Source organism: Dermochelys coriacea, chromosome 2 (genome assembly GCF_009764565.3).
Source record: "Dermochelys coriacea isolate rDerCor1 chromosome 2, rDerCor1.pri.v4, whole genome shotgun sequence".
NCBI lineage: Eukaryota > Metazoa > Chordata > Testudines > Dermochelyidae > Dermochelys > Dermochelys coriacea.
This window is the reverse complement of record NC_050069.1, coordinates 241,145,146-241,169,188: the sequence shown is the minus strand read 5'-3', so window position 1 is coordinate 241,169,188 and position 24,043 is coordinate 241,145,146. Positions and strand designations below refer to the sequence as shown.

Genomic DNA, 24,043 nt, shown 5'->3' with positions numbered 1-24,043 from the left:
CCCCTTTTTTTTTAGTAGTTTATGTTTAACACAGTACAATACTGTATTTGCTTTTTTTTGGTCTCTGATGATGCCTGATTGTGTACTTCTGGTTCCAAATGAGTTGTGTTCAGTTTGTAACTCTGGTGTTCGTGACTCTGAGGTTCGACTGTACATCCTAACATTTTGTTTGTTTTTTTGACCATTGCTGTGCTTGGAGAAGATATATTAATTGATCTGTCCACAGTGATATCCCAGTTTTTCTTGACAGAGCACCTAAATCATAGGATATTGTATCTGTTCCATGACTGGAAAACATAACCATTATAAACTACTTTTATTTCTGAGTGAAACAAGTTCCACTGGAGTCAAGAAACACAAAATGATCCAACCTTACAACAGCATGACAGTGTAATTCTACATGGCTTGCCTATGGAAAATGCTCAGGCAAATCCAAAAATAAAATGTACTGGGACAGAGATGAAATTGTTGCATATGATGGGATTCTTTACAAAGAAATTCTTTACCTGTCATAAATATCATACAAATAAATCAGAAATGCTAAGAATAATCCGTGCTGTCTCTGAGTATTGAAAACTGTAAGAACAGAGAATGAGACATCCTCCTCTGGTCAGCTATTAATTCAGCCATAGAAGAAAAGTACCCAAAATGTGAAGTCTGCAATATATGTGGGGAAAGGAATGTAAAAAACCCTCTGAAATCACGTAAGATTCCTGACTGAACTTGGTCCAAGGCTAGCACAGATCTGTTTGAAGTGAATGGAAAAGTTTGCCTCTTCTTGATAGACTACTGATGAGTTTTTATTTTAAATGAGGTTTGCACCTCATGTCAAATAGCAATGTAATAGTGTAATAAATTGCACTGGATTCCAGATGAGTTAACAAGTGAAGGCCCATACTTCATGAATGGCTCATTTGAACAATTCTCTTTGATACTTTCAAGCACACCACATCAAGCTTTACCAATGCACTGTCAAATGGGTTAACAGAAAAGTCAGAATAAAAAACAAAGAACTTGATTAAAAAATGTTGGTGAATTCAAAGGATTGAGACCCAGCTTTGTTGGAATACCACAGGTCTTCACAATGATTTCTTAGGACCATGAGTTCAGAGACTTCTAGAGAAACAGCCAAAAACCTTAGTACCAACAACTAACAAGCTTCTTGAGCCAAAGACAAATTACTTTGAAGTAGTTACAAAAGAGCTACCTAGAAAGTAGACTACAAGAAATAGTATGATAAGATTGCCAAACAGTTATTCCTGCGGCAAGTGAAAGAAATGTTAGATTTCTTGGTACAATGGAGAAGTTCCAGAAGATTGGAAAAAAGTGAAAGTTGTACCCTATTTGAAAAGGGTAAACCAAATAACTTGGATAATCACAGGCCAGTTAGCTTGACACTGATCACAGAAAAACCTGTATAAAAATTTAAAGGATAGTAGCATAATTAATGCCAATCAACATGGCTTTATGAAAAATATGTCTTGTCAACAAATTTTATATAGTTTTTGATGATATTACAAGTTTAGTTGATAAAGGGTAACTATTTACATAATATACTTAGATTTCTGCATTGCATTTGACTTAGTACTGCATAACATTCTGATAAAGATTAACACTATACAAAAATCAATGTCAGCCATATTAAATGAATTAAAAACTTGTTAACAAATAGATTTCAAAAAGCAATTTTTTTAATGGGGAAACTTATGGGGTGTTTCTAGGGGAGTCCCACAAGGATCCGCTATTGATCCAATGCCATTCAATATATTTATCAATGATCTAGAAGAAAACAAAATTGTTGCTGGTAAATGATACAAAATTTGATTGAGTGGTAAATAATGATGCAGACAAGTCAGTTACACAAACTGACATAGATAGCTTGGTAAGGTGAGCTCATTTTAATAACATGTGTTTTAATTCAGCCAAATGAAAGGTCATACATCTAGGAACAAAGACCGTAGGCCACACTTACAAGATAGGAATTTAATGACACTGAAAAGGATTTAGGGGTAATCGTAGATAACCAACTGAACATGAGCTCCCAGTGCAAAGCTGTGGCTAAGTGGATGAACATGGTTCTTGGAGGCAAAAGCAGGGGAATAACAAATAGGTGTAAGGACGTAATATTACCTCTGTATATGGCATTAATGAGACCATGACTGGAATACTGTGTCCAGTTCTGCTGTCCACACTTCAAAAATTGGAAAGGATTCAGAAAAGAGCAATAATTATGATTTGAGAACTGAAAAATGATAGTGAGAGATGTATAGCTATATAGTGATAGAGTTAAACTAAACATATTGAGCTTTTTATTGAAGAGAAGATTAACAGGTGACTTGATCATAGTTCACAAGTGCCTAGATAGAGAAGAGATTTCTGATAGCAGACAGCTCTTAAATCCAGCAGAAAAGGGTAAATTGAGATCCAATGGTTAGAAGCTGAAACTAGACAAATTCAGAAATAAGGTGCAATGTTTTAACAATAATGGTGATTAACCATTGGAACAACTTACCTAGAGACATGATGCATTTTCTGTGACTTAGTCTTTAAATTAAGAGTGGATATTTTTTTTTAAAAAAAAATATACTCTAGCTCAAACAGAAGTTGTGGGCTTGATGCAGAAATGAATGGATGAGATTTTATGGCTTGCGTTATGCAGAAGGTCAGGGTAGAGGATCGTATTGGTCCCTTCTGGCTTTAAAAAAAAAATCTATGAATTAATGAAGTTCAAATGGAAAGTTACTTACAACCTGCCAAAGTAACAGCTAAACCAAGATCATAATCATAATCAATCCTGAGAATCAGTCATACAAGAGGAATAGAGGAGCTGAGTAACCTGTTAGTTCCACTTATCTCAGCACGCACGTGAGATCTGAGCACCTTTCAGGATCAGAAAAACACGTTTATGTACAAACAATTATTTTCATTACTCAAATGTCCATAAAGAACCTACTTGCAACCTATATTTCATAAAGACAGTGATTCTTCCTGCAGTAAGAAAGCAAGAAAAACGCATTTGAAGATCCAAAATTATAAAATGATCTTTGTGAAAAAAAATGTCATTGGTTGAGTACAAAATTTGATGTAATATCTGGTGTAGTCACAAGGCTCAGGAATCAATAGCCTATTGGTACAAAATTCAAGAAAACACACTGTCTATAAGGCAATAAAACACTTCAAGAAATTCAGTTATTGTACATGAAGTGGCTGAAGGCACCTCATTTGAGGCCTAATCCCACAGTGATTACCTACAGAAAAGTATGAATTTAATAGCAAGTTTGCCCAAGCAAAGACCGTAGGATCAGGACCTTAGAATGTAGGTAATCTGGTATACCCACACTCTTAGCTCTGCATTATTGCTAACATAAATAAGTCTTTATAGATATTGTTACAAGTATGATGATCAATATATAAATTAATAAAACTTCCACTTACTTGATCTCTTCCTGATTTATGTGATGTCATGTGGCGTTCAAGCTGTGTTCTATATGCAAATGTGTAACTGCATAATGAGCAACTAAAGTTATCCTCATTTTTTTCATGGCGATATTTAATGTGTTCCTTCAGAGAGGTAAAGCGTTTGTAACCTCTATCACAATATGGGCAGGTAAGCAGTTGGGAAAATGCATCTGGTGTTCCTGCAAAGGACAGACAATAAACCTTTATTTAGATAAAATGAAAGATCAAATATATTAATATGAACAAACATATTGGGGATATATTTTCACATATGTGAGTTCATGTAACTTCCATAATGTACATGGAGGAATATACCTCAGAATAAGAATTCTTATTTCAGTTTTTCCTAACATGTATTCACTCATCACCTGTGGTACAAATGTCACTAATATGCAATTGCAGAAAGAGGGAAGAAAGCAGAGAACAAACAGGTTTGACTCTGATCTCACTTACACCCGGGTTCACATTGATGTCACTCTACTGACTTTGATGGAGTTACTTGTGCTTTACACCAGCATAAAGTAAAACCAGAATTAGTCTCTCTATGACTAGACAGGACTGTATGAGAGAAGACATGTTTATGGTTTTATATGTAAGTACATATATTCAAGAACTCTTACACTGATATCTAAACATAACAATGTTATACAGAAAGTAACTTATGTACAACATTGTAAACATCCTGGCTGTTAATCTTCTCACATATTTAACAATAAAAATGAAAATATTATTTCAAAAGTCTCTTATTTTATTTTCAGATAATAAAAACTTGGTTTTAGGAATGTAGGATTTACCATATTAGATCAGAGTATTGATCTATAAAGTGCAGTATCGCGCCTCTGGCAGTTCCAATCCTTCATGCTTCAGAGGAAATGGAAGGCAATTCCTGCCATCATGCAATTTATCCAACTGTGTAGAACTATTGCAAGGGAGAGGGCAGAATTTCTATTTGAACCCCACTGATTATGATCTTATACCTTGAAACACAAGATGTAAATGTCCATGGACTGTTATTTTAACTTGCAAAACTACAAATATTATTAATACTCATAAAATTAACCAGTACCTTTGAAAGTAGTTCTAAATTATTTATCTTGATGAGCTGTGGCAATTAATACCACAGGCTGATTATATGCTCCATAAAGAAGCATTTCCTTTTGTTTGCTTGGAATTTAGTGCCTTTCAGTTTTTATCGAGTGTTCCATTGTTCTTGCACAGAGGGACAAGGAAAAGAGGAGACTTGTATCAATTTTCACTATATCCTTTGTAGTGTTGTGTCTCTCAACTAAGTCCCTTCTTAGTCTTTGCATTTTCAGGGTAAGTAATGCTCATATTTGCAGGCATAGGTATAGTTTGACTTCTACATCTCGGGGGGCAGCTCCAGTCAAGCCACCAGGCAGCATATGGGAGGGAGGGGACGAATTCCTTGCTTGCCCCCGGAGGCTCCATTTCAGATGGGGGTGGGGGGGAAGGGTGCAACTTTAACCGTGATTCAGGAGTCTGATTTGTCTTGTGTACCCTCAAGTTTCACCTTACTTAAAAACTACTTGCTTACAAAATCAGACAGAAAATACAAAAGTGTCACAGCAAACTATTACTGAAAAATTGCTTACTTTCTGATTTTCACCATATAATTATAAAATAAATTGATTGGAATACAAATATTGTACTTACATTTCAGTGTATAGTATTTAGAGCTGTATAAACAAGTCATTATCTGTATGAAATTTTAGTCTGTACTGATTTTCTAGTTCTTTTTATGTAGCATGTTGTAAAAATAGACAAATATCTAGATGATTTGATGTACCCCCTGGAAGACCTTGGCAAACCCCCAGGGGTACATATACCCCTGGTTGTGAACCACTGACTTAGGCAACTGAAAACTCTACTGTTTTTGCAGATAATAGCTGAGAAATATCTGACAAGAGCATTGTATCTAATTCCTATATCAAGAAAGAAAATTAAATAAATATTAAACTCACTCAGCTATAATACTTACATGTTCTGACATCTTGTGCCAAGTCTCTTATGAGACACTGGTTATGTTTAAAATTGTAATGTATATTCTTACTCAGATACTCTTAATAAAGTCAGAAGAGACCATTGTGATCATCTAGTCTTCCCTCCTGCACACTGCAGGCCACAGAACCTCATGCACTCACTCCTGTAATAGACCCCCTAAGCTCTGGGGTCCTCATATCATAGTTTAAAGACAAGTTACAGAGAATTCACTATTTACACTAGTTTAAACCTGCAAGTTACCCATGCCCCATGTTGCAAAAGAAGGTTAAAAAAACCCCACGGACTCTGCCAATCTGACCCAGGGGAAAATTCCTTCCTGACCTCAATATGATGATCAGTTAGACCCTGAGAATGTGGGCAAGACCCACCAGGCAGATACCTGGGAAAGAATTCTCTGGAGTAATTCAGAGCCCTTCCCATCTAGTGTCCCGTCTCCAGCCATTAGGGATTTTTGCTACCGGCAGTTGCCAATGGGCCACATGCCATTGTAGGCAGTCTCATCATACCATCCCCTCCATAAACTTATCAAGCTCAGTCTTGAAGCTAGTTAGTTTTTTGGCCCCCACAGCTCTCCTTCGGAGACTGCTCCAGAACTTCACCCCTCTGATGGTTAGAAACAATGTTCCCTCTAATTTTTGACCAGCCATGTGCACAAAAAATTTCTTCTGTGCAAATGTTTGTACTTCTGTGCAAATTTTTATGCACGCGGTGTTTCGGATCTGTGTGCACACATGCGCACAGCGTAGAGGGAACAGTGGTTAGAAACCTTGGCCTAATTTCAAGCCTAAACTTGTTGATGGCCAGTTTATATGTATTTGTTCTGGGTTCCACATTGATGCTTAACTTAAATAACTCCTCTCCCTCCCTGGTATTTATCCCTCTGATGTATTTATACAGAGCAATCCTGTCTCCCCTCAGCCTTCTATTGGTAAGACTAAACAAGCCAAGCTCTTTGAATTGTAAGACCCTAGTAGCCCTTCTCTGCACCTGTTCCACGTTGAATTAAGCTTTCTTAAAAATGGGAGACCAGAATTGCAAAAAATACACCAGATGCGGTCTCATCAGTGGCTTGTATAATGATACTAACACTTTCCTGTCTCTACTGAAAATACCTCACCTGATACATCCTAGGACTGCATTAGCCTTCCTCACAGCAGCATCACATTGATGGCTCATAGTTATCCTGTGATCATCCAATACACCCAGCTCTTTCTCCTCCACCGTCACTTCCAACTGATAAATCCTCAGCTCATAGCAAAAATTCTTGCTCTTAGTCCCTGAATGCATGATCTTGCACATTGCACTATTAAATATCATTCCGTTTCTATTACTCCAGTTTACAAGGTCATCTAGATCTTGTATGATATTCCGGTCCTCCTTGGTATTGGCAATACCTCCCAACTTTGTGTCATCTGCAAATTTTATTAGCACACTACCACCTTTTGTGTCAACGTCAGTAATAAAAATATTAAATAAGGTTGGTCTCAAGACTGATTCCCAAGGAACTCCACCAGTAACCTCTCTCTAGCCTGACAGTTCACCTTTCACTAGGACCTATTGTAGTCTTCCTTTTAATCAGTTCCTCATTCACCTTTCATTTATTAATTCCCATCTTCTCTAATTTTACTAGTAATTTCTCATGTGGAACTGTATCAAATGCCTTACTGACATCCAGGTAGATTAGATCTAATGCATTTCCTTGTCTAAAAAGTCAGTTATCTTCTCAAAAAAAAGATATTACTAACTTTGTTACCACCTGTTGAGTACAACAACTGAAACAATTGTAGAAAAAAAATCTACAGTTACTTTCTATCATTTAGGCTACTTAATTTTTGCAGGTTTCAGAGTAGCAGCCGTGTTAGTCTGTATCCGCAGAAAGAAAAGGAGTACTTGTGGCACCTTAGAGACTAACAGATTTATTTGAGCATAAGCTTTCGTGAGCTACAGCTCACTTCATCGGATGCATTCAGTGGAAAATACAGTGGGGAGATTTATATACACAGAGAACATGAAACAATGGGTGTTACAATACACACTGTAACAAGAATGATCAGGTAAGGTGAGCTATTACCAGCAGGAGAGCGGGGGGGGGAGGGGGCGGGGAATAACCTTTTGTAGTGATAATAAAGGTGGGCCATTTCCAGCAGTTGACAAGAACATGTGAGGAACAGTGGGGTGTGTGTGGGGGGAGGAATAAACATGGGGAAATAGTTTTACTTTGTGTAATGACACATCCATTCCCAGTCTTTATTCAAGCCTAAGTTAATTGTATCCAGTTTGCAAATTAATTCCAATTCAGCAGTCTCTTGTTGGAGTCCGTTTTTGAAGTTTTTTTTGTTGAAGAATTGCTACTTTTAGGTCTGTAATTGAGTGACCAGAGAGACTGAAGTGTTCTCCGACTGGTTTTTGAATGTTATAATTCTTGACATCTGATTTGTGTCCATTTATTCTTTTACGTAGAGACTGTCCGGTTTGGCCAATTTACATGGCAGAGGGGCATTGCTGTCACATATCACATTAGTAGATGTGCAGGTGAACGAGCCTCCGATAGTGTGGCTGATGTGATTAGGCCCGATGATAGTGTCCCCTGAATAGATATGTGGACACAGTTGGCAATGGGCTTTATTGCAAGGATTGGTTCCCGGGTTAGTGGTTTTGTTGTGTGTTGTGTGGTTGCTGGTGAGTATTTGCTTCAGATTGGGGGGAATTACTTTGCAAACTGGATACAATTAACTTAGGCTTGAATAAAGACTGGGAGTGGATGTGTCATTACACAAAGTAAAACTATTACCCCATGAAGAAAGAAAATGAGTACTTGTGGCACCTTAGAGACTAACAAATTTGAGCATAAGCTTTCGTAAGCTACAGCTCACTTATTACCCCATGTTTATTCCCCCCAGCCCCCCCCCCCACTGTTCCTCACACCTTCTTGTTAACTGCTGGAAATGGCCCACCTTGATTATCACTACAGAAGGTCTCTCCCCTCCACCGGTAATAGCTCACCTTACCTGATCACTCTTGTTACCGTGTGTATGGTAACACCCATTGTTTCATGTTCTCTGTGTATATAAATCTCCCCACTGTTTTCCACTGCATCATCTGATGAAGTGAGCTGTAGCTCACAAAAGCTTATGCTCAAATAAATTTGTTAGTCTCTAAGGTGCCACAAGTACTCCTTTTCTTTTTACTTTTTGCAGTTCACCAAGCTTGGAACTGATCATTTAACTTAGGAACCATCCTAACAGCCCTTTCTTATCTTAATCACCCGTTAATCACTCTGTTTATAAACAAAATTCTGACTTCTTGCCTCAGGGGCACAAGATGTTAGCAATCTCCTGTCTCCTCTGCTGAACTCATTACATTGCATGCTCAGACTGCCTGCCTCCCATGAGCCCCCAAACTCTGCCTATTTTGCAGGTTAACTATGTAAAACCTATTGTTTCTTGTACCCTACTGTGGATACTTTCATTCTCTTCTCTGCCTATCTTTTGGGCAGGGTGAGCAAACTGAACACAATTGTAAAGGTTTCAGAGTAGCAGCCATGTTAGCAAAAAGAAAAGGAGTACTTGTGGCACCTTAGAGACTAACAAATTTATTTGAGCATAAGCTTTCGTGAGCTACAACTCACTTCATCGGATGTAAAGGTGTGGCTATCCTATCATCATCTTTCTATAATGTCTGTTTTCTGCCCCATTTATAATTCATTTTTAAGTGATGCAGAGTGATGTGGAAACACACTCCATTCCAGTCAGAGTATCATTCAACATGTATTACAGTATCTTGCACTTGTTCAAGTTACATTTAGGGTGGAATTTTTAAAAGGTTCATTGTGGCCTAACATTGCTTTCAGTGAAGTCAATGGAAAAATGGTAACAGAATAAATCAGGTGCATTTTAAATGGATCCCACCCTTAGTCTTCTATCATGCTGCCTAATTCCCCAGTTTCATTGCATCCTTTTCAAGCGTCTCACAAGCTGCTTAGTTTTGTGCCACTGACAAGCAGAGGTGACGACTCCCAAAAATTAGCGGGTACTTAGGATCCACAGGCAGCCAGCTCCCCTCTCTCCCCCAGCGCCTCCCGCCCACTGGTGGCCCCACTGATCAACTCCTCTCCCTCCCTCCCTCCCAGTGCCTCCTGCCCTCTGGGATCAGCTGTTCTGCAGAGAGCAGGAGGTGCTGAGAGAAAGCGGGAGGAGCGGAGAAGGGGCATGCATGGGAGAGGGGGAGAAACTGGGCGGGAAGATGGGGGGTGTGGGCAGAGTGGGTGCAGCAAGAGGCAGGACAGGGATGGGGTCTTGGGGAAAGGGGTAAAACATGACCATAAGATCTATATCAACTCCCTGGCCAATGAAGCAGAGGACAGCCTAAAAGTACAACAATCTGCATCCTGTTTAAGGGTCATCACACTCCTGACTGGCAGCCATAAACAGCCTTCTAACATCCCCATCACAAAACCAGGCAACTCCCTCTGCTCTTTGATGGACAAGTCCTGAACAGAAGGACAACACATTATGAAAGCATACTCAACTATGTACCTGCTGACAACCGTCCAGAGCCATGTCACTTGGCAAACCACATGGCTGCAGACACTAGGATGAAAATGGTTACCTACCTTTCCATAACTGTTGTTCTTCGAGACGGGTTGCTCATGGCCATTCCATTCCAGGTGTGCGTGCGCCCACATGTGCGGTTGTTGTAGATTTTTGCCTTAGCATTATCTGTTGGGGCAGCAGTGGCGCCCCCTTGAGTGCCATGCTCATGCAGTGGTATATCGGGGCCGCTGACCCTATGCCCTCTCAGTTTCTTCTTGCCAGCAACTCCAACAGAGGGGCAGGAGGGCGGGTAATGAAATGGACACGGGCAACACATCTCAAAGAACAACAGTTACGAAAAGGTAGGTAACTTTTTTCTTCTTTGAGTGCTTGCTTATATCAATTCCATTCTAGGTGACTCACAAGCAGTGCCAATGGAGGTGGACTCAGTGTCTCAAGGTTACACCCTGCAGGACCGTGGACTCTATCCACAGCACCCATCAGTCTAAGGTGACTCGCAACCAGGCCGAACAGTACGAACGAAGATGGTTGATGAAAGAATGGGGTGAATCCCGGGTGGTGACTGGGGCATCACTCTCGACTGTAGCCTCAAAAAGTATGCTTCTGGCCCCTTGGGTACTTTGCTGGGCCAAGCTGTGCAGGTGAGACTGCCAACACCTAGGCAGTGGGTGACGACGGCCAGAACTGCTTTCTCGCAGACTGCAGCGTATGCATGTCCAATGAACAAAGTGGCCCAAGTGTCCTTCAACCCATGCAGCTTTGCATCTGTTTGCTCTGAGAAAAGACCGATCCCATGGAATGGGAGGTCTTGGATCAAGGTCTACATCTCTTGGGAGTGGCGGCGGTCTGAAACCAGGAGTTGCGTCTCATCACCACAGCTGCTGAGACCACCTTAGCTGCCATATCCCAAGCCATTTGGAGGGGGCTTCGAGCCACTGTGGTGCCCTCCTCCACCAGGGTGCCGAATTCCTGAGCCAAGCCCTGAGGGAATGACTCCTTGAACTTATGGCGGGAGTCCCATAAGTTAAAATTGTATCTCCTTAGGAGGGACTGATGGTTCGCCATGCAGAATTGCAGGCTGACAGGTGAATAAATTTTCCTCCCAAACAGGTCCAATCTTTTGGCCTCTTTCTTTTGGGGGTTGAACTGGTATGTCCTTGCTTATCCTTTTCATTGGCTGCAGAGATCACCAGTGAGCCCCAGGGAGGGTGGATGTAAAGGTACTCAAACCCTTTGGCTGGGACAAAGTATTTCTTTTCTGCCCTTTTTGAGGTGGGAAGGATGCATGAGGGAGTTTGCCAGAGGGCCTTGGCAATCTTGAGGACATCGTCATGCACTGGTAGTGCGACACAGGCTGAGGTAGCTGCTGACAGGACATTAAACAAGGTGTCCGCCTGCTCAGCCATTTTCTCCGCCCCCAGGCTCAAGTTCTTGGTCACCCGATGAAGAATGGCCTGGTGTTCTTAAAATTGTCCGTCAAGCTGGCCCTCGCAACCACCTGGTCTGGGGATGAAGGTGATGACTGTACTGTCGGGGGAGGCACCGGGGCATCTTCCCCTGCGGGGGGGGGGGAAAGGGAGGCTTAGGGGTAGATGCAGGCTCCTCTGCCTTGATGTCCAAGCGTGCCTTGTGCACCAAGCCCAGTGCCATCGGTGTTGCCAGCTGTTGCTCCGAGGCAGTGGCCGATGAGTGGTGTGAAGGGGACATCACCATGACCGGTATTCCCCATGCGCTTCAATAAGGCCACTGTGCTGGCCACTGGCCATTCTGTCAGGGCGACACAGTCGACGTTGACGCGGCTTCAGCCCCATTTGTGCCGGTCAAGTGTAGACGAGGGGCTGAAATGTCCTTCTGTGCCAGAGGAATCGCCTTCTGGTGCCCACGGTGGAGCCATCGACGCCTGAGTCTGTCTGCTGACCATCGCCATTGGAGACAGGTGTCGAGGGGACCGAGATGCAACGGGGAGCACTCCCACGGGGCAGGCAACCTGGACCTGTGCTGAGAGGATGATGGGTGGGAGGGTGAATGGTGCCGGTAGTACGGAGACCAGTGTTTCCCTCTAGGTGATCCATGTCAAGATGGCGGGGACCATGATTGCGATGCCAGTGACTAAGGGCAAGCCCCAGAGGATCTGGGCTGTGACTCTGGTGATCTGCGTCGTGGAGGTGAAGAGCGCTGCTTTGTCTTGGGGGATTGGCAGTGCTCCACTGCCCCCTGAGAGGTCTTAGCGGCTGGCTTGCCCTCACTGGGAGCCTTTACTGATTCCTGAGGCATGTGTTGCGTTGATGGCATTAGTGGAGGCCTTTGTTCTCTCGGTGCTGGGGGAGCTTGTGAAGTGCCATCAGGAGTTTAGGTCCCATGCCGCTCCTGGGAGTTGGTGGTGGACCTTTCAAGGGCTAAAGGCCCAAACTGAGGAGGCACGAATGCGTGGCTCTGGAGTGGCCGGGTGGCCCAAAGTGGATCCCTTGCCTGATGACCCATGGCCCTTCTTGCCTGGTGCTGGGGAGCCGTGTTTCCTAGCCTTCTTTTTGGGCACCAGCAAGGGGGAATGGTGACGAGCAGACCACTGCACACCAAGGCAGATATACTCAACGAGTCCTGGTGGGACGGCATGGAAGCTGGCCGAAGGGTGGATTCCATGAGGAGAGCCCGTAAACGAATATCCCACTCCTTCTGTGTGCAGGGCTTAAAGTTTTTACAAATACAGTGTTTATCTCTCAGGTGTGATTCCTCCAAGCACTTGAGGCAGCTGCAATGGGGGTCACTTACAGGCATAGGCCTGTTGCAGTCCATGCAGGACTTAAACCCAGCCCAGGGACTCTTAACTGCAAGCTACACTTAACTATTTAACACTAATTACTATAAACAAACTATTTATAAGGCCCTGAGGCTCGAAGTCAGTAAAGACAAAAACTGTTAGCCCTTGGTATGCAAGGAAAGGCGCTTCGACTAACCACCACGAGAAGTAAAGAAGGAACTGAGAGGGCGTAGGGTCGGCGGTGCCTGATATACCGGTGCATGAACGCAAACTACTGCCAATCCTACGGGATACCGCTAAGACAAAAATCTCCAATGACCATGCACATAGGCACGCGCACACTTCGAATGGAATTGACATGACCAATTCCCTCGAAAAAGAACACAAAACCTTTGTCACTCAAAAAAGTATGAAAGGCCAACCAATGGTTCCGCCCTTGCAGCTCAAGGTACCTTGGAACCAGTAAGCACTGGCATGTTCTTAAAATGTGGCCATCAGGCAAAATACCAGCAGAATGGAAAGACGGCATCAGTGTCCCTGTACAAGGGCAAAGGATCACACCAAGTGTGGCAGCTACAGGCCAATCTCATCGCTATTGGTCTCTAGAAAGGTCTTTGTTCACGTTTGTCTTGGTGGGATGCAGCCACTCCTTAACAAACATTGTCCTCCACAGCAATCAGGTTTCCCTGTTGGATGGTCAACCACAGACATCATCCTTACCTCTGGCTTCTGGCTGATCTGAAAATTTAACCACTCACTCCATGAGGCAGATATCAACATCAGAGCAGCTTCTGATTAGGTGATATGTTAGCACTTTTCCTCGCCCTGAAAGGAGTTGGCTTTCCAGATGTTTAGATAAACCTGGTGTGCAGTCATAACACTGGTATTGGTGCGAAGTGTGTGTAGTGGTTCACAGCTTTCTCCATGTTTCTACATGACCCTAGGTATGTGGCAGGGATGCATTCTCTCCCCAGCATTATTCTGTGAAGCTATCAACTGGATACTGGGACTTGCCGCTTCACATGTCAGAATCAAGATGGGTCAAGAAGTTTTCACTGACCAAGACTACACCAATGATGTTGCCCTGCTAGTGGAGAAGTCAGAGAATTTCAGCTCTGATGTTGTCTCCACTATGGGGTTGAATGCCTCATGGCATGAATCTTGGAGTTGGGCCACCAGAACCCCTGGTGCAGGTGGAATTGACTATTGTAGTGAGTGTTGATGAGTTCATTTAGCTAGGCTACAGGCAGTGTCCAAATATTTGCAGCAAACTGGATGTTCTTTGATGAAAATATCACGCAGCCTACTGCATGAAACCCATGTCTCATTTATGGAAGCAAAAATGTCTGAGACTTGGGGTATGTCTACTACACACATAGTAGTGTAGACCAACGGTTCTCAACCCGAATCCCTGAGCAGCATGCAGCCCAATTAGCACACAGCTGCGGCCCAGCTGTGTTCTAAAAATATTCAAAATTTGCCACTCTGGGCTGGCAGGGGACAGGGGTTGCTGAGTGGGAGACCTCGACTGGCAGCCTGCTGGAGTGCTCCTGCCAGCAGGGGGCTGGTGAGTGCCGCATGATGGCAGGTTGCAGGAGAGCGGGTCTCTGAATAGGTTGGGAGAGGGCTCTGGGCAGTGAAGGGTGGGGGACACTGGGAACTAGGGGTTTGTGGGGGTGCTGCAGCACCCCCAGATCTTGTGTGTGGCTCCGCTCCTGGCCCTGTGCCTTAGGTACTGGCTGCTGGCCTGACCGGGCACTCTGCTCCTGGCCTGGCACCAGAGGTCCCAACTGCCTGCCTGGCATGGTGAGATCCAGGTCCCAGCTGCCGGCTGCCTGGCCCTGGGTGGCAGTGTCCTGGCAGTCGACTGCCCAGCCGTGGGTGATGGGGTCCCAGCTGCCAAGCCCCTGGCAGAGTCCTGGCTGTGAGGTCCGGCTGCCCAGCCCTGCACTGTGGTCCAGTGTCCGGCTGCTCAGTTCAGTGTTCTGCTTCTGGTCCTGTTCTATGGAGGGGTCTCTGGGCAGGGGGTGCTTGGCACAGGGGAATGTGGGAGGTTGGGGGGAGGGCTGTGAGGTCCGGCTGCCCAGCCCTGCACTGTGGTCCAGTGTCCGGCTGCTCAGTTCCGTGTTCTGCTTCTGGTCCTGTTCTATGGAGGGGTCTCTGGGCAGGGGGTGCTTGGCACAGGGGAATGTGGGAGGTTGGGGGGAGGGCTCTGTGGTTCTTAACCTGTGGCCTGCAGCCCACAATGATAAAAAGGTTGAGAACCACTGGTGTAGACACTATAGTGACGTAAGGGGTTCTTCTGTTGCTGCAGAAAATCCTCCTCTCCGAGAAGCAGTGGCTAGGTTGATAGAATTCTTCCATTGACCTAGTGCTGTCTACGCTAGGCTTATGTCATCTTAATGTCTGTCAACTGTGTGAACTTTTCACACTTTGTGCAATGTAGCTAAGCTAAGCTAACTGTAGGCCTGAAAGCCTGATCCACAGACTATAGTCATTTATCCCAGCCAGGCGGCCGGGACCATAGACTGTGTAATTGCTCAAGCCCACACCTAGGGGGCCTGGGCCATAGACTATTACCGTTCACCTCAAGCAGGAGGCCTGGGCTACTGGCTGACTAGTTGTTTGCTTAATCGTCCTCTGGAGCTTTGAACTGCTATTGTGCAATTGCACAGCTGCATGCCAGGCTGCCTGACCAACTCCCCAGTGCCACCAGAGGAGGCACCCGGGCCCTGAGAGGTAAGAAGCTTACACTAACTTTCTAGTATAGACCAGCTCAAACTTCAGGATATCTCAAACCTGTGTACTACCTCTATATATGGATCAGAAACCTAGACCTATAGGCAGACTTGGAGCAGCTAAAGACACTCCATATGCACTGTTAGTACCAAATCCTAAGCATACACTTGTTTGACTTTGTGTGAAATGTCATAATCTTGCAGAGATCTGGCCTTCCTTCAATTGCTCATTACATTGAAAAGCAGCATTGCATACTTTTCAGCCATGATGTCAGGATGAACAAAAACACCTAAGCACAGCGTGCTATCAATCTCTCCATTTATGTGCAAAGGGGTGCATGCCCTGGCCCTACCTAACTCTGCCCCAAGTATTCATGGATTTGCAGGATTGAGCCAGATCTTGGAATTTCACTACATAATGCCTGGTGCCCATCAACCATATTCATCCTGGCTGGTGCAACAGTTCTCAGTAGGCTATACATGTTTGATGATGGTAAGTGTTTGCAACATCAGAAGCTAATATTTTTTATTAAAAAAGAAACATCTCTTCGCATGGCATAAAATCTTTGTCACTTCAAAACAAAATTGCTTAGGTGTTAACACAACAAGTTATTTAAATTTATTAGATTAACAAAGTAACTGAATTTTTTTTTTTTTTTTTTTTTTTTATAATACAGACAGGCCATAATATACAAAAATCAGATCTTTCAGAGTAGCAGCCGTGTTAGTCTGTATTCGCAAAAAGAAAAGGAGTACTTGTGGCACCTTAGAGACTTACAAATTTATTAGAGCATAAGCTTTCGTGAGCTACAGCTCACTTCATCGGATGCATTACGATGAAGTGAGCTGTAGCTCACGAAAGCTTATGCTCTAATAAATTTGTTAGTCTCTAAGGTGCCACAAGTACTCCTTTTCTTTTTAAAAAATCAGAGCCTACATTTAGGCTACTAAGCCATTTTGTAGATACCCAAGTGCTTTTGAAATTCCCAACTTGAGCGTTTTAGGAGTACAAGTCCCATTGACTTCAAATGGCTGATGGAGCATAGCCTGGTCAAAGCACTTCTGTTTTCTTGACTTGTGGAGGTTCAATACATCTGAAGCTGATGTTGGCTGCAAATAGGCCATGGGCTGTTTTATTATCAATTATTGTGTTTGTGTTCTTCTTGCAGTAAGAATTTGAATAAGACTCTGGAATTGTCTTTTCAGTTCAGATCAGCATTTTTCATTACAGTTCTGAATTTCCAGTAAGAAACTTCTTAATAGAAAAAATATGTATAAAATCTGAAATTTTGCTAACAACCAGGAAACTAATTAAGAAAATTAGTGCAGAACATCGATTTTTGCAATGTAAGGTTATAAAATGGGAAGAACGAACTAGCAACATGTAAATCGAAAATCTGATTTCAACTAAAAATCGTGTTTTAAATTTAAAAAATAATTTAATTTTTAGTAAATAATTTTTATCCATCTTGCAATTTATCTCCACTATGAAAAACAACCATTAATTATTATTTTTCTACTGTTTAGCCATTTCTTATTCCAGAAGAGGATTTTGTATGTAAGCCAGTATTTCTTATTTTCTCATTAGTCTTTTGAGAAGGAACTTGCCATAAATGATTTAGATCTTCAAGGAATTACCATCTAGCAGATTCTCTTTGCCAATTATTTTTATTACATGTTTCAAATAGCCAGCCTGTTACAGAGACACAAGTTACTTCTACAGAAAGTGTGCTAGTTTGACTCAATCAATTGACATTAATTTAAATGTTGTTTTATTATGCTTTTACATTTATTATCAAATGGAGTACTAGACCGTTATTTTACACTCCGTTATTGTAGACTAGCATTTCCACTTAACAATTCCCAGTACAAATAATCCAAACCCAAATGTTTTAAATTATCGCATGTATCAGTTGTTACTTTCACACAAGACAAGTGAAACAGAACGTATAAGAGGGTATAAGCGAAATCTATCATAAAAATAAATAGTCAATGCTAAACCTAAGGCCATTTAAACTTCAGAAACCTTAAAAGCAATTTTTGCTTGATTATAGCCTCATTTCATAATAATCAGCGTTTTGAACTTCCATTTATTTCCACAACTACAATGTCTACAATAGATGCCTGGATCCTTATCTTTCTAAAATATAGGGAATTTGTGGGTCAACCTTTCAGTGTAATTCATTTTGTAAAGACTACTGATTAGTGAAATAATATTTACCATTTTCATCCTGACCACTAGCTTCTGGTGTGCCTTGTCTCTGGTCCTCCTCAGGTGCTTCAGGGTAAATAACAGCTGTATCTTCCTGTTGAAGGAATTCTTCAACATTGGGGTCATGATTTTGTTCATTTTCTACTTCGGAATCACCTTCATCTTCTTTTACTAAAATAAAAAAAAAGCTTTGTTAATGGAATTTCAATGTCGAATGAAAACATTTTAAAATAATACATAAATGACTAATATTTTGCACTTCTATAGCATCTTCCATTCAAGGATCCCAGTGCACTTCACAAATATTAATTAAGTCTTAGGTTAAGCCCTGTGAGATAAGAGTTTTAGCCCAATTTTACAAATAGAGAAACTGTGGCATAGTTAAGTTAAAGGGACATCAACTTAAACAAAATCAAAGTTCATTTGTATAATGTTTCACTGTTTTCCTTTCAGGCTCAGTTATTTAGTCAGTCACTGTCCCTGGTCCGTGTTTGTCTTTCACATAGCAATGGGGGAAGAAACAGGAAAATGTAGTTGTAAAACCACAAAAATTAGCAAGCAGAGTTAGAGGAATGTTTGTTAAGCTATTTTTAGATTTTGACTAGATTTCAAGTTGGCAGTGTGTCTAAGAGATTTTGCTCAATATCACACAAAGCCTGTATCAAAACCAGGCATTGCATGTGGATTTCCTGCCATCCTGTCCTTCACTTAATTCATAAGACCATTCTCCTCCATGAAAGGAAACTCGTACTCTTTTTCCAACATGTTTAACATACTGGGGTAAGCTGAAAACAGCAGTTGAACAGATAAGACGTAATTAATTTCTAAATAGGCACATTCAAAGGAAACCACTCAAAGCCTGGCTATTTGGAACAACAATCAATTCCACTGCACAAGTTGGACCCAGGGTTTGCCTTATAAAGTGTACAGACTGAAAAGAAATCCCCTACAGGTAGCAATTATCAAGATCTCCCTTCAAACCACTAAATGTTGGCATTATGCTTTTATTTCCCATTGTGGATTCCCTTCTTGAATGGTTTCTCCATCTTCAGACTCATAGAAGATAATATAAAAATTAAAAATTAGGACAATTTTTTTTAAAAGTCCTAACTTTGTCCATGTTAGGCTCCTTTGTTCCACTTAACTTTTCCAAAATCTTGGGGTAAAATGATGGATTCTTGATCATGACTGAGTGATCCTATTCTGAATGGCACTTGCCATTCCCGCAGCTTCTTTGGGTCCTGCAATTGCAAGGCTGAATTTGTTCAAGACACAGTTTTTAAACTATATTTAAAGTTTGTTCATTACTGCAAACCCATAGGACATATTCATGCAGATTTTCATTGAAAGCATGCTTCCTGGCTGAAATGCAGTAAGCTTGAGAGTTTGAGTAGCTTGTTCACCAGGGTTTGGCCACGGGTTTCCAAACAAACAGTTTGCTCTGAATCTAGTTAGTACTGTTCCAAATCATCTAGGTTTAAACTTGGCACAATCAATGATCAACTTCATTTGTTTTTCATTAAAACTGTATTTCACTATTAGCAAAAGCACAGTTAAATATTTTACATAATCTATAGCATGACAAATATTTACTAGTAAATATTCATGGAGTTTATACTTACTGCCATGAAATGCATTCTATGAAAGCTTTGACTGTAAATTACTATCCTATACTTCATTCTCAGTTATTAATATGGAACATATTTTTAATAAGAAGGTAAAGCTTTCCCATTTGTCTCACAGTGTGAAGTCTCAGACTGGTCTTCCTGTTTTAAAATCCAAGTGCTAGATTCTATTTATGACATGGGACAGTTTTCACCATACACACACAAAGTAGTTCTTTGTTCTCTTTGGTACTGACCGTATGGTTAAAATATGTATACCAAGATTAAAAAAATGCAAACATATTTCCGAATAATCCTACATTTTTGTATGGTGTAGGGGTGGCCAAACTTACTGAACCTTTGAGCCACATAAGACAATCTTCAGGAGTTCAAGAGACAGGAGGCACCTGCCGGGGCTTGAGGCTTCATCCTCGGTGGAGATTCGTGCTGAGGCTTGGGGCTCCAGCCCTGCTCCTGCTGGAGCCCCAAGCCCCAGCAGGTATGCCTTGCAGGGCTGAAGACACGAGACCCTAGCCCACCACCTCGCTGCAAGGCAGAGGTCCTGAACTCCACCCCCTAAGTCTGGTAGGTGGACAATTGGGAAGCGGCGGGGGGGGGGGGGGGGGGGGGGGGGGAAGGAAGAGCTCCACGAGCCGCACTTTTACGCAAAAGAGCCACATCTGGCTCGCAAGCCATCCTGGTATAATGCTTATTACTGTACTATCTAAGTACTGACCAATAAGCAAATATCTTAATTTATCTGACCATTTACAAATAGTATATAGATTCCCTTAAATTATACAGTGATTATTTTCAACATTATTGAAGAAAAATATAGTAAGAAAAAGGAGCTGTGCATTTCCTAGCATAGTATTGAAGATGAAGACACACATTCTATTTTATCTACTCTGTAATATTACTATTAACAGAAGAGTTAATAATGAGATATTAATTCTAGTTCATTTTAATGGCTATGGGTTTAGGCTCTGTCTAATGACCCATAGTAGCGCTCTGTACTACCATGTGAAACACGAGTGACAGAGTCCTCGTCCTTTCCTTTCTCCTAAAGTCAGGCTAAGCTGCTGCAGAGGCACTGCAATTAGTCGCTTGGGGAAAGGGACTGCTTTGAGTCATTTGTCAGCAAAACCTCAAGAATGAAGAGATCTAAAGGGAGCCCAGTCTAGTCTTCTTCACCAAGAACAGTGTTTGCAATTTACCACATCAAGTACAGGAGAGAAAGGCACTTTAAAAAGAAAGGTGAGGGGGAATCCTAAAAGATTTCCAGGGATACTAAATTATTCCAATCCCAAGAACATTCTATGGATAAGGGGGACAGACTGTAGAATTTAATCAGACAAATACCTGTACATCCAGCTTCATCGGCTTGAGCTTCAGGCCCCAGGATTTCTTTTGTTTCTTTTCCAGCTGAAATAAAATATTGAAAAAGAGGAATAATTAACATTTTAAAATACCATTATCTTTCTTTGCATATTACAAAAGTTCCCTTATTTCTTAAACAAAAATTTCCATATTTTTCTAATGTTTGGGAAAATGTATTTAAATCTCATGCACTTGAAAAAATATGGAATCCTCATGATTTTAGCTGTATTGAGTTTCTTAGGTCATACAGATTTTACAAGAAAAAGAAACTGCAATTTTAACAGAAGGCAAACATACAATACCAAAGTAATTATTTGAAGACAGGGAAAAAATAGGGTAAGGATTGCTGTTACATATCCAAATAGGGTATTTTTGTAGTACAAGTATCTTTCTGGCAAGTACAAACTGTGCTGCTTAGAATAAAAGGCAAGCAGTTTATTCTTAGTATCTGATTCACTAGATTATTGCTTTCAGAGGTTAATTTATTGTAAAATTAACACATTTGCTCTGCTTTTTCTAACTAGCAAAACCAGCAGATCATCAGTAATTACTCCAAAATTATTTTCAACAATTTATCATGTAATACTATACAATTACCTGCAGACATCTAGAGCCTATTAAACTTAGCCAAATAAAAATCATTACGAGAATTCTTGCTAGGTTTGACTATTGAATTAAGAAAACAAGAAAGTATTGGCACTGAATTAAAGCATATATTTCAGTTGTGTAAAGCGGATTTTAAGTGTTTTACCAACTGCTTTCCTGTGTATTGGAATCACCAAACCACCACTCATACAAAAGTACTATTACTGACACCACTGCGTATCTCTGTACAGATGCCCTTAAAAGATGATTTATTGAAGGATTCACATATCTCTGCAAAATAGGACTGACTTCAAAATCATGATCTGACATCATTTCTTTATGTACTAATTTTAAATCAGTTTTAAGACTGAGTCTAGGCAAGGCACTAGATATGGTAAAATTGTTCTATGGGTCACAATGTTCTCCATACCATTTCAGAATGGTGACCCTCTATACTGGAAGGTCACTTTCACTACCAGCCCCATATTTTCATCAAATCTATATTGATGGTGACCATCATTTATTGCTTCTGTCTACTGTTTTCTCTCTAGAAACAGTGGCTCCAGATGGGGGGCTTTTAAGTGAAGCTTTTGCTGCTGAAGGAGCTAGAGCAGCAGTCCTATACAAGAGTTCAAAATTCTTAGATTAATTACAAATCTAGTATAGCACAGACACTGATAACTGAGGCTTCTGCACACACCTCCACCAACATGCCTCAACTCTTGACTATTAACAAGAGAGGCAATTAGTCCCGAAGGTTATGGTGGTTTTAAAATTTGGAGACCTGTCCAGTATGAACTTGTCTAAAGTTACCAACTCACTTTATACAGGCTACTAAACATCTTTCAGTCAGTAATAACTTTCAGCCCATATTGATTTGAGCCAGTAGTGAACATGAAAACCCACATATTCTACTATCTGTTCCTTGAGCCATCCAGTTGTCCAGTTCCCTTGTGTTCTGGGTAGACAATGGCACTTCAGGAATGAGCAGTATAGTATGTGGAATGTTGATAAAAGCATCGTAACTTGTTCTTGCTATTGTAATCAATACATGCTCAACTATGGAATTCTTATTTAGTATAAGTTTTGGTATGAAGTGCAGAGTGTGGATCTGAAGTCAGTGTCTATCTAAGCCCATCACAATATATAGAATTTTCCAACCCAAAGGTCACATCAAACTTGAAATAATACCAAAAAGAGAAAAGAGCGAACTAGTTGCTCAAATATTTTTCAGCTGAACTTTTATTCAAAATTAATGCCAAATATGCTTTTCTAATTCAGTAATGATCCACAGATTTTAGGTACTGTATAAAAGCTTTAAAAATCTTTGGTTCTCTAAAAACAGAAGAGGGAAATCTACATCTTTATTCCAGGCAAGTACTTTTTCCCACAATGCATAGTTATCCTATGGAACTCACTGCCACATATAGCAAGTCCAAGAATTTAGAGGTATTCAAAAAAGGCAGCGGATCATTTACAGTATATGAATAATGAGAAAATCCACAGTTACATTAATTAGGAGACAAATACAAGTACTTCAGAGAATATGGCAGCTAGTGGGGGTTAAATAGATTATGCTATAATTGTCCATTATGGGGATTCTAGCATGTTCCTCTATATTCCTTTGGCACAATGGGACTCTCAACAATAAGAGTAAAGCTCACCCATGCAAGGAAACAGAATTTTCTCTGGGGTGCTCTGAGATTGTAGAATGAACTCCCCTAGGAACTAAGGACCATCACAGATCTCATAGCTTTTTGCTCCAAGGGCAAGGCACATTTCTTTGACTTGGCCTTCTCTAAATATACACATTGCAATGTTTATTAATACATTTTTAAAAAGACACTACCAAAACAAGACACTCCACTGCACATGCTTCTCCCTCTGGGGAAAAAATGAGAGAACAAATGAGATGTGACAGATGCACTACTAGAAAGCACTCAGATACTATAATGATAAGTATGGCATAAAACCTGAATAGAACAGAACAGAAAAACATCTGGTCCTGTCTCCCTTTCAGATACAGGATACTAGACTAGATGAACTACTGATCTGATCTGGAATGACAATTCCTATGTTCTTACGCTCCCACAGAAGTGAGCTAAAAGTGTTGTAATCACATAACAAATGCTAGAATCCATAATTTGTAGTGGTTATTAAAAAAGCAAGGGCATACTACCTTTTTAATCAATACAGAAGCCAATTTCTGCTTTACACATAAACTGAGGACTTCTAGGACTACTTTAAATTCCATTCTAAATAGGTCTTTCCAAAAGGAAAAGGATGACTAATTCTAACTACCCTAATAGTGGAGACAGTAGTAATGAAGACTGTCAGAAGTCTACAGAACTAATAAGTTAGAAAATATGCCTGCATTTGCAGATATTTTCACAAACAAGATATATAATTAAAGGAACACTGGAGTGCTTTAAATCTAGCTCTAATTTTGACCATCACCTTGAAAAATGTTAGTCATAGACAAATCCATGTTTGGTTGGTCTGATCCAATCCACCAATGGTAACTGTCCTGTGCTTCAAGTCCAAAATCTTTACATGCTGTAAATCCACTAGAACCAAATACTTAGCTTATTTAAAATAGTCCATACTACACACAACTATGTTTTCCCCTATAAAAAGGGCTCTTCATTAGGACAATGGGATCTGCTGGAGAGGTGGGATTATTAATGTAGTTTACTGACTATTTATAACAATTTACAGCATTTCCCTCTGGC

At 41.1% G+C, this 24,043-nt stretch overlaps 1 protein-coding gene across 3 annotated transcripts in view; it reads right to left on the bottom strand.

Annotated features, from left to right (window-relative positions):
• The window catches only part of ZEB1 (zinc finger E-box binding homeobox 1), a 216,275-nt gene that overhangs the window by 25,398 nt on the left and 166,834 nt on the right, over window positions 1-24,043 (bottom strand). For 2 of the 3 annotated variants that reach the window (XM_038388627.2, XM_038388628.2), the window contains exons 3-5: window positions 20,709-20,771; window positions 17,752-17,913; window positions 3,436-3,638 (exon numbers count right to left, since the gene is read on the bottom strand). In XM_038388627.2, coding sequence (XP_038244555.1) covers window positions 3,436-3,638; window positions 17,752-17,913; window positions 20,709-20,771 — 428 coding nt within the window. Of the gene's footprint in view, window positions 1-3,435; window positions 3,639-17,751; window positions 17,914-20,708; window positions 20,772-22,975; window positions 22,995-24,043 lie in introns of those variants that run through there. The other variant, XM_043509537.1, reaches the window with a different exon arrangement.